An 11,870-nucleotide genomic window follows, 5' to 3' on the forward strand; every position below is an offset into this window, starting at 1 on the left:
CTTAGACCATACTGCACGGGTTGTACGTTTGGTGACTATGTAGGAGTGTAGATGCAGGGCATTGTTAGGTTATATGATGTTGGCGACACTACACACAAACTAACAACAATCAATGGCCTATCTTCCTTGTTCCGTTACACATTTTAACTTTTGTGTTAGGTAGGCACCTAGATGGTTTTATCCATAGATAATAGAAACAAAGCGGATATGGCATGGAAGTTTGCCAACTGTCATCGAGCTAAGACCATACTGCACGGGTTGTACGTTTGGTGACTATGTAGGAGTGTAGATGCAGGGCATTGTTAGGTTATATGATGTTGGCGACACTACACACAAACTAACAACGATTAATGGCCTATCTTCCTTGTTCCGTTACACAATTTAACTTTTGTGTTAGGTAGGCACCTAGATGGTTTTACCCATAGATAAAAGTAACAAAGCAGATATGGCATTGTATTTTTTCACAATTTATCTTTAAAAATAATATAAGGTATATTTGCGATACGTTCCAGATTGGAGGGTACTCTCAGTATTGCCCTGGTGTAATACCATCATTCAGAATTGAAAATTTGATTGAAATGGCTTTAGCCGTGTTTGGTGACCAGGTACTTCCCCACCTTTCTCTTCCACATCTCCTTCCTCTCTCCAATACTTTTAGCTTATCAACAAGCAATTTCGAGCTACCGGCATCTGTTTTTCCTCCATCCTATAATCCGAGCCTCTTCAAAGCCCGCAATAACAAATCCCTTCCTGCAGCCCCTACCTTATTCCGCCTCACAACGCCGCCCAACCGGGTGGTGACATAGTTCCCCTGTCTGTACACTGCACAGGCAGGGACGCTCTTGTGAGGTGTTACATATATGTATATAAAAACATACCCCAATTATTTGTGATGCCCTCACTGCAATCTCACTGGCTCCAGGCGGTTGGGAGCACTCGGGACTCTTGTGATGTATTCACATAAATTACTATTATACCATCGTTCTACCATAGCGACCATCTGTAAATGTATCTTTACTACGAATCATTTATGTAAGTATCTCTATTATTCGACTCGGTTTACAAGGTGAACACCAATAAATATGCTTTTGATAAAGTTTTTCCCATCCTTTTGCTTGAGTGGAATTAACATATATTTGTTCAATTACTTTGTATCATTGTATAATTTTAAAATATAATTGTAAAATACTAAAAACTGTATTTTATCATAAGAACGCACATGAGTAACTAGGTACTTAAAAACACACAGAATTATGGCTAAGATTATCTGTGACAAAAATTAACTTTTTGTCTTTCTTATAAAGATGCGCTGAGGAACCAGCATCATTGATCCCTTCGGCACCTTGTCGTTTCGTTTTTAACACTGGTTCTTGAGTTCAACAGCTCGGCTGTGGAACGATTTTATCAAATCAAATTTACTTGCGCACGCCGGAATTCGAATCCGCGACCTCAAAATGCGTAGCCAAGGATCGTAATCTCAACCTCATACTATTAACAACTATTTTGTAGTTTTTAAAATATTGCATTATTAATTTAACATGGCGATACTGAAAGTACCTATTTTCATTCTTCAACATGCCGCAAATATACGATATAGTTATTAACGTATTATTTTAAACTAATAAATATTGTGAAATTATACAAATTTATCAATTAAAATTCACATTCGCACGCCGTAATTTGAACCCGCGACCTCCGAATTCATAGCCAAGGATTGTTATCTCAATCTCAAAGGAGAAACTGGTAACAGTCATTTTTGTATTTTCTGTTTCGTTCGGGCTTTAATAATAGACATTTGTTTCAAAAAATTGCCGCAAAAGAAACCCAAATTAGATAATTATTGTAAATATTACTTTTTGAATAATAATACACTACAAAATATGGGTTAAAATCACTGAACTATATTGCCTATACACTATATAATTCGCTTCCAGATATGTACAAACACATCCACCACAATAAAAAATTGCAAAGCAATGCTTTAAAAGAATATTTTTTAACTACATTTAAAAATGAAAATATGTAACTGTGTTGTCATTTCTTGTTGTATCTTATCCATGTTTTTTTTTTTTTCTTTCTGTACTTGTTTTCTATTGTTGTTTGTTCTACTTAACGTGTCATTATTTTAATTTTTAATTTTTATGCTGTATTGAATGTGAAACTTATATTTGATATCAAAATACCGTTGTAAAATTGTTCCTACTACCTCCTACATATGAATTGTAAGTTCCTCCTGTCCTAAAATGAGTTCTGTTACTCATCGGGATTGCTCTAGCAAGAAATAAACACAATAAAAAAAAAAAAAAAAAAAAAAAAAAAAAAAAATATGATAGTAGGTATATGAGGCTGGCTGGGCACTACATGGGCCGATGCGCGACGACCGGATGTGCAGATGTTTTTTTTACTGTTTTTTTCGTTGTTGACATTTTTTGTATACAATTATTATTAGTTCTCAAACTGTGAAGATATGTTCGTGTGTGTTTTTTAAATATTATTTTTTTATACTTTTAAATACACCTTCTTGAATTTCACATGCGTTTTCTTAAATGAATGTATGAATGAAGTGGATATTCACCCATTTTCCAACATCCAATAAAGCTGAAATTTGGCAGATAGACTCGTTGTTGATTACAATGAACTGGCGGCAATCACGTGAATACACGCGGACATATTTGTCCGCGTGTATTCCTTGGAGAGGAAGATTCAATCCTTAATCAAACCAAAAAATATATTTTCAAATACATCTTTTGATAAATACAGATGTTTCATATATTTAGTAGACGAACTTTTTACGGGTTGATTTTGAATTATTGTTGCTTACTACGGGGGTAGTGGGAGAATATAAAACATTGTCAGGTTATTCGTATTTGGTGTTCGTCTTTCTTTTAAATTAAACATAAATAAATAAAATTGTAACCGTTGTATAGTTCAAAAAGATAAGAGATTATTTCAAAAATTTAGAAAACATAATATATATCCGAAGATAAGATAAAAAAGAGCTATTATAAGATTGATGCCAATTGCGGTATTTTCGTTCCTTTCCCTAATTCGTGGTTCGACTCGATAAAACTTTGCCTGTTTATACGCACACTTTTACTATACATTGTAAAATATAATAAATGTTGGTTTTCCGTATTAAAATAAATTACAAAAATTTAATTTTATAAAAAAAAAAATATTAATCAGTAATCCATAAAGTTGGAGAATTATCGGCAGTTAAAAGTAGACGCGTTCTCGACCGCGAGTTGTCAAAAATCACCGGTAGTTAAAAAGTCCACCTATTAAAAAGAGTTAGTTTCAGTTAGTGTTCGACGGGAGATCCCGCCTGGCGCTTTTTACTTATTGCAGATGGGTACTCCATTATTTTAAAATGACTTGCCCCGCGCAGACTAGACAAACCATACGCATGGAAACAGAAGCTCGTATGTCACTATATCAAAAAAATACGGAAGAGGTAAGAACGAAAATATTTTTAGCGTCCATTCCAGGCAATTTTTTGAAGAATCAACTATACTTTCCAGAACCGAAAAGCACCTTGCTTGGAAACATATAAGCAATGTATAAAATGTTTAGTATTTATATTTTGATGTTTTGCTTTTCTATTGCTAAACTAACTTACCAACCATCTCGCCGTTTCACCGCAGGGGTAGGCAGAGAGGACGGACCGCAAAACAACTCGGTCTTGGCACACACTTCTTGCCTCATTCACATTCACACATACTCTTCTATTATTCTGAATCTTTACATGGCCCGACTCTAGTATCTGATTCACTCGATCGTGCCACATCTTCCTCCGGCGTCCCCGACTTCTGCTACCATTCACATTTGTATCATATATTCTCCTTACACTCCTATCTTCGCTCATTCGCTCTAATGCCCAAACCATCTAAGCGTCCATTTCTTGATTTTACTCATTACACTTACATCAGCTTTACACTATTTGCGGATCTCCACATTTCTCACACGAGTATTCATGGTTTTACCACACAAACTGATTTCTGTTGCAGCAGCATTAGCTTCCAAGCATTTTTTTAAATTTATCTTTTGCAGTAATTACCACTTACTTCTGTAAACTGCAGATCGAAACATTTTTTATTGGTGTAATTTAAATAATTTTTTCATTAATTTTTAACGTTTTTCAAATTCTTGAAATGACCTGCCATTTAATCTATTTTTTATTTATGTTAATATTAACCCGCATAAGAGCCCCAACTGCTCCAAACCATCTGTAGCCAGTGAGACTATGAAATCCCCAATTGGGGTATGTTGCGAAGCTGATAATAGTGGGGAGGGTAACCAAACACAGTTAAAGCCATTTCAAGCCACGTTTCAAGACTGGTGGTCTTACACAAGGGTGATACTGAGAGTATTTTCCACTCTGGAAAGTTCAGAAGCCATCTGGTTTGAAAAAGATAATAAAAGTACTAGAAGAGGCTACCAATAAATAATACTGTAAGTGCCATTGAGGTGATTGAATCACAGAGCGGCTCTGTATTCACTGGCGAATTGTAATAATTACCACTAAATAATGAGTTTGTAGTGTTATATTTTGAATTATGATGTCACATCACAAAGTATCTGCTTCCTATTTAAATATTTTCATTAATTACTCTTTGTAAACCTACTTATACAAAATTTGATATTTTTTATTTATTTAAAATGAGATAAAAACTATTTTCTTGTCTGTCAAATCATTTTTATTTTATTTTATTTGCGTGTTAACAATAATAATACTAACCATAAAAATGAAGACATGAAAGTATAGGCCAGTAATTTTCAAAATAAAATCACTGTGCGCCCGTGAGCGCATTCTGTAGCAAAAAATAATCACGCGTATTTTGCGTGTCAGTTGGTTTCACAAAAAAATTATCACGTCTTCGGCGCGTGATCGCTACGGCTGGCTGTAAGTACCTATCTACATGTACCTACATATTTGGTTGAGACATGTAGTTACAAGTTCATGCTAAACAAATTCGGGAACGGACATTTTTACCAAATTATAGAAATGATAATATTATATTACCATAAGTAGGTACCTATTGATAGGTGCATATTATCTCATGGTCCGATGGTTTCATGATTTAGATTATATATTTTACGACAATTTGTAGGAATGTAGTTATGTTACAAACGTTTACTAGTACCTGGTACGGGGAGGGGAAGGGGATGAGAAAGAGGAAGGTAAAGAAGTACCTGACTATTCAGATCTAGCACTATTATATTTTTAATTATAATGTCAAAACACAAAGTATCTGCTTCTTATTAAAATAGATCTATCTATATATGTAATAATTACCCTTTAGGTCTGAGTCCCACCCAGGCTTAGTGAATTCAATTCCTCGGCTGGCTAAGTCCTCCATCATGACACAAGCAACATTTTCCGCTTACTGTGATAGTAGTGGGATATATTTAAAGATTGTCAGGTTATTGGTCACCTGGGTATGTTTGTCTCTGTTTAAAAAAATATTACGTGGGCCCCACTGTTGTACAAATCGCTAGCCAAATAGCCAAGAGCCTTAAAATAATTGAAAAGACCTTTTTCCCTGTGCAGAAAACTATCTTTAGAGAACAGCCGTGAAGTATGTGTGCTCTTATTGATCTACCGGTATTACAATGAAAGATGCTCTGAAGAACCAGCATCATTGATCTCTTCGGTACCTACGACTGGTTCTTGAGTTCAACAGCTCGGCTGTGGGACGATTTGCCGGCCTCTGTTTTTCCTCCCTCCTACAACATGGGTCTCTTCCAGTGCCTTGTTCAATCCTTCCTCTCATCCAAAAGACCCTTCATACAGTATCCCCAAAGATGTCATAAACCATGAGAGAAAATATTTTCCTCGGGGCCTCCTATGTGATATTAATGTTAAAAACAAGTCTGAGCGGAGCGCATCATAGTAATAAAATATGGATCATTTTATTTATATTGCGCTGTTTTTGTGAAAGATAGGCGGTATTCAAAAAAATCACTCAAGAGTCTGCTCCTAACCGCCTGGCGACACTGAAAGTACACATTTACAAATGTTCCGAAAGAGCCTGTGCAAAGTGAAAGTGCCGGAAATATACTATAGTATATGTACCAACGTATTAAGTCAACTTAATAAACTGTTAATTACACCTATTTACCAAATATTTTTTTCTTGCGCACGCCGTAATTTGAACCCGCGACCTCCGAATTCGTAGCCAAGGATCGTAATCTCAATCTCAACGGCGAAACAATGAACAATTATTTTGTAGTTTTTTAAAATATTGCATTATTCACGTAACATGGCGATACTGAAAGTACCTATCTACCATTCTTGAACTTGCCACAAATATACCATATAGGTACGAAGGAATCATTTAAAACTAATAAGTATTGTGAAATTGTACAAATTTATCAAATAAAATTTACTTGCGCACGCAGTAATTTGAACCCGCGACCTCCGAATTCGTAGCCAAGGATCGTAATCTCAATCTCAACGGCGAAAAAATTAACAACTATTTTGTAGTTATTTAAAATATTGCATTATTCACGTAACATTATGATACTGAAAGTACCTATCTACCATTCATGAACGTGCCGCAAATATACCATATAGGTACTAACGAATTATTTAAAACTAATAAATATTGTGAAATTATAGAAATTTATCTAATAAAATTTACTTGCGCACGCCCTAATTTGAACCCGCGACCTCCTAATTCGTAGTCAAGGATCGTAATCTCAATCTCAGCGGCGAAAAAAGTTATTTAAAATATTGCATTTTTCACGTAACATGGCGATACTGAAAGTACCTATCTACCATTCTTGAACTTGCCGCAAATATACCATATAGGTAGGTACTAACGAATTATTTAAAACTAATAAATATTGTGAAATTATAGAAATTTATCAAATAAAATTTACTTGCGCACGCCCTAATTTGAACCCGCGACCTCCTAATTCGTAGTCAAGGATCGTAATCTCAATCTCTACGGCGAAACAATGAACAATTATTTTGTAGTTTTTTAAAATATTGCATTATTCACGTAACATGGCGATACTGAAAGTACCTATCTACCATTCTTGAACTTGCCGCAAATATACCATATAGGCACTAACGTATTATTTAAACAAATAAATATTGTGAAATTATGCAAATTGCACGCCGTAATTTGAACCCGCGATTTCTGAATTCTTTTTTTATAGTTATATTATTATTGCATTATTCACGTTACATGAGAGTAGGAAGTATGTACTTCTCATTATTATTTTACATACATTTATACTTTTGAATAGGTAACAAGAAAAAAAACCATAAAAATAAAAAGTATAAAACTCAGTATGGGTAGTGAAGCCCACATTGTCAAAGTATGAAAATAAATTTATTTTGAAAATACATGTATCTGTAATATGATTAAAAATTATGAAAGTATTTTTTTGTAATGTTTACACAAACGTTATACGTGTAATTATTTTATTAGATTATTTTAAAATCAGTTTTTAATACACCATCATATTATGTACGAGCATATATTTTAAGCATGTTAATTTTATTACTATCTAATAAGAAAAAATAATACTAACAATTAAATAAAAAAAATATTTGCGGACACCGGGTTTAAAAATACGACATTCTCTGACAAAAGCAAGCGAAAAAGAATACAAACATAAATTAGGTAAATAGGTACCGAGCCTTTGCTAATTCGAAAATTCACAATAGAAAATTTCAAAAATCTGAGAACGATACGATAGTGGCATCTATGGATATTTTAGTAATGTATGGCTCAAAGCATGCCTTCTGCATAATTTTAAAATTGGCTTCAATCTATGCGTTGCGTATATAATGCAAAGTGTTAGTTTGGGGACAGATACTTTGGGCCTGTCCCCAAACTATACAAATGTCCCCGAAGTATGGGCGCGCTCGAAAAACTGTCCTCATTCTATGCTTCCCACATATATATATATTTATATTTTTTTTTATATTAACTCCACACAGGAGGCCCTGAAGAAAATAATTTCCCTCAGGGCCTATGTCATCTTTGGGGATGCTGTGTGGAGGGTCTTTTTGTGGAGAGGAAGGAGTGAACATGGGTCTTGAAGAGTCCCATGTTGTAGGAGGGAGGAAACACAGAGGCCGGCAGTTCGTTCCACAGCCGAGCTGTTCAACTTAAGAACGAATCGTAGAAGCGACCCGTTCTCATGTGACAAATGTCAACTGTGTACAAATGTTGGGCGCGCGTTTGGCTTGTATCCCAACTACGCACCGGCGCCGAAGGGATCAATGACGCTAGTTCCTCAGAGCATTTTCCATTGTAATACCGATAGAACAAGGACAGCATACCTACCTGACGCCTGTGCTCTAAAGGTTGCAGTCCGTTTGTTAAGATTGGGGAATCTATCAAACGGACCGCCCGTTTTTGCACAGAGTCAAGGGTTTTTTTCAGGTATTTGGGGGCTCCGGACCAGAGATGGCTGCCAAATTCGACAGTAAGGCGCACTTGCGATTTGTACAGGGGCAGCAGTTGTGTATTATTAAAGTATCTGCGGGCCCTGTACAGTACGCCCAGCTTCTGAGAGGCCAGCTTTACTCTGGCTTCGATGGAGCTCCCGTACCTGAGCTGGTCACTTATAGTTACACCAAGCATATCAATGGAAGGCCTGTTCGGAAGATTGCTTCCGTTGAAGGAGACTAGATTATCATTTGGATCCCTTTTAGACGTAATCAGACAGGATTGGGTCTTTAAAACATTAAATTCGACGAGATTATTTTTACCCCAGGAGGAAATACTCTCGAGATAACCGTCCATTCTCTGCTTCAAAGCCCTCCGAGCCGTTGGGGTTTTGTGTTTAATATATGTGTATTATTAAAATTAAATTAAAAAATAAAAATAAAAAAGAGAGACAAACATTCTCGGGTTACAAATAACCTGACAATATTTGAAAATTTCCTACTATCTCTATCCAAATATTTCTTTTTTTTTTCTTTTTTTTATACTGTAATTGTTACATTACCTAGCGGTTCCGTTTTTTCAATTTTTCTATTAACTTGCCTACCAATGGACAATGGACAATATCACCGGGAACATAACAAGTCAATCGGTTTAATTGTTGGCAGATGAATCATCTAAATGCGTTTAAGATTGACGATTGATTTTATTCATTAATTTCATTCATTTAACATATATATCCAGCTAACAATAAAACACCCTAATATAATGGAACTTCCTTCTTCTTCTGGCGTTAGTAAGATTAGATTGTTAATATTAATTTTAGTTGTAAGTTGATAAATATGTAAATACTTATATATATGTCATTAAAATAGTAGTTATAGGCCTTAGTCGTAAGTCACTAGATATAAGTCTTAGAGATAAGTCAGTAGTTCTAGTATTAACTATTTAAGAAATATATTTGTACAGCGCCCTTGAGGTGATTTCTCACGAAAACGGCGCTATATAAATTAGCCAAATATTATTATTATTATTACCACCACTTCGTCTTCTTCTTCTTCTTCAATGGCGCTACAGCCCATTTCGAGCCTTGGCCTCCTTTAACATGAGCCTCCACCGCCCTCTGTCCTCGGCCGTCGTCTTCCAATCTGCAACATGGAGTAGTCCTCTGGGATCTTTCCTGACATCGTCCTCCCATCTCAGCCTAGGTCTGCCCGCCTTTCGTTTGCCTCCCGGGTGTCCTGTTAGAACCTTCTTTGGTACACGTGTGCTTGGCATTCGGTGCACATGTCCGGCCCATCTTAGTCTGTGGAGCCGTAAATGAGTAGAGAGTCTGGGAGCTTGGTAGATGTCATATAGCTCCTTATTGTGGCGGATTCTCCATGCCTCTCCCTCTCGCACCGCTCCTAAGATTCTTCGAAGTACCTTTCTTTCGAAGGTGTCCAGCCGTTCCGCAGACTTTGCTGTCAGTGTTCCCGCCTCACATCCATAGGCCAAGACCGTTCTAATAATTGTTTTATAAAGGGTTATTTTGGTTTTCCTATGGACTTTTCGGGATTTGAACACTGGCAGCAACGCGAAGTAAGTGTTGTTAGCGGCTGTGATGCGTTTTCTTACTTCTACTGGGTCTTCGTTGTCCTGCGTTATGATGGAGCCCAGGTAGGCAAACTCTTCGACCACTTCAAAGTTATAGGAGTTTTTAAAATTCACTTTATCTTTTATTCTGCGGTGTGGGGTTCTGGTTTGCATCATGATTTTAGTTTTGTTCTCATTGATTTGCAAGCCCACCTCTCTTGCTGCAGTCTCCAAAGGGTCAAACACCTCTCTTACAGCCTGTAAGGATCTTCCAACAATGTTAAGGTCGTCTGCATATCCAACTATTTGATTGCTTTTAATGCAAATGTTTGAGTCGGTAGCAATCATTGTCTTCCTCACGACGTGCTCCAGAACTATATTGAAGAGAGTGGGAGCTAAGCCATCACCTTGTTTCAGCCCCTGGGAGACGTAAAAATCCTCCGTTGTTTCACCTCCTATCCTTACTCGACATCGTGATCCAACCATCGTTGCTTTTACAAGCTTGACTATTTTGGGCGGTATACCAAAATTTAGGAGTATTTCATATATTTTCTCCCTATCTATACTGTCATATGCCTGTTTGAAGTCAACAAATAGTTGATATATATCTATATCGAATTCCCAGCATTTTGTCAGGATTTGTCGAGTAGTAAAGAGTTGATCAGTGGTGGATCTCCCCCTCCTAAAACCTGCCTGATACTCTCCAAGCAAGTTCTCTGAATGACGTTCTAGTCTTTCTTTCAAAATTGTTGTGAAGTGAATGACGTTCTAGTCTTTCTTTCAAAATTGTTGTGAAGATTAAAATTACTGTGGTGGTAATAATAATTCAAAATTATTATTACCACCACAGTAAGCTGAAAATGTTGCTTGTGTTGTGATGGAGGACTTAGCCAGCCGAGGAATTGAACACACTACGCCTGGGTGGGACCCAACCGCGATGTCAACTCGGCCACCGACCGGTCTTATAGAAAGTAGAGAAAAGTCGATGTTTTGTAATCAAGTCGAAAAAAATATTTTCGGGTGCTACATTACTAAACGCTGGCTAAACCTTATGAGTAACATCAAAATAATGTAGAATGGAATTGTATATCTTAAAAAGGCATACATAAAAGTCAGGAATAGTATATGTCTATCTCCTAAGGATAACGATCAGCTAGTAAATAAATAAATAAAGAAACCGACGTTCATCGACAATGCAAATGGATCCAGTAAACTGAAAATCGCGATGACTGAATGGAACTGGATTACTGATACTAATGCAATGGTGAAGTTAAACTACTTCATGATATTCTCTGTTAAAACAAGCTCCATTTCTATTACAATACTTACTGTTTTCAAAGCTTGGGGTTTTTGTCATTGGGGGTCATAATGTTTCCTGAATGATAAATTCTACCAGATTTACACGTAAAATACTTGATGGGTAAGTATGTAAGGACGTAAGCTGATATCTGGATGTAGAATAGACTCCAATTTAATGATTTTTCTAACGTATTTTGAATTTTTCAGAGCAATGGCAGTGTGTCTTTCGCTGATGTTTGGAAGACTGGGCTCCATTATGGGAAGTAACTTAATTGGCCTACTGATTGAAGTGTACTGCCCCAGCAGTTTCTTTCTCTTTGGAAGCATTTTAATAGGTGAGTAAATTATGATTAATTAATCAGTAATAAGAAGGACATATTTTCCCATCTCTGAGACTCGTGATACCCGTCAAGTAGCGCATGTTATCTGCTTCACCATCACTGAATAAAGCTACGCTTCAAAGATTTACCCTTTTTTTCAACCATGTTAATCATATGATTAAAGTTACGTAACGAGTCGTTACTGAAAATTTCATCCAGAGGTGGAGAAATATGTTAATAAGTCATTCAGACAAACCTGAAAATACAG

The 11,870-nt window shown here is 36.3% G+C and overlaps 1 protein-coding gene across 4 annotated transcripts in view; it reads left to right on the forward strand.

The window, feature by feature from the left end:
- LOC149418163 (synaptic vesicle glycoprotein 2B-like) overlaps positions 1-11,870 on the forward strand; it is a 34,527-nt gene that overhangs the window by 19,918 nt on the left and 2,739 nt on the right. For all 4 annotated transcript variants that reach the window (XM_089639703.1, XM_089639705.1, XM_089639706.1 and 1 more), the window contains exon 10: positions 11,490-11,617. In XM_089639703.1, the coding sequence (XP_089495829.1) occupies positions 11,490-11,617 (128 nt within the window). The remainder of the gene's footprint in view (positions 1-11,489; positions 11,618-11,870) is intronic.

This window comes from Hesperophylax consimilis, chromosome 14 (assembly GCF_061612785.1).
Source record: "Hesperophylax consimilis isolate HC1 chromosome 14, BYU_Hcon_1.0, whole genome shotgun sequence".
Classification (NCBI taxonomy): Eukaryota; Metazoa; Arthropoda; class Insecta; order Trichoptera; family Limnephilidae; genus Hesperophylax; species Hesperophylax consimilis.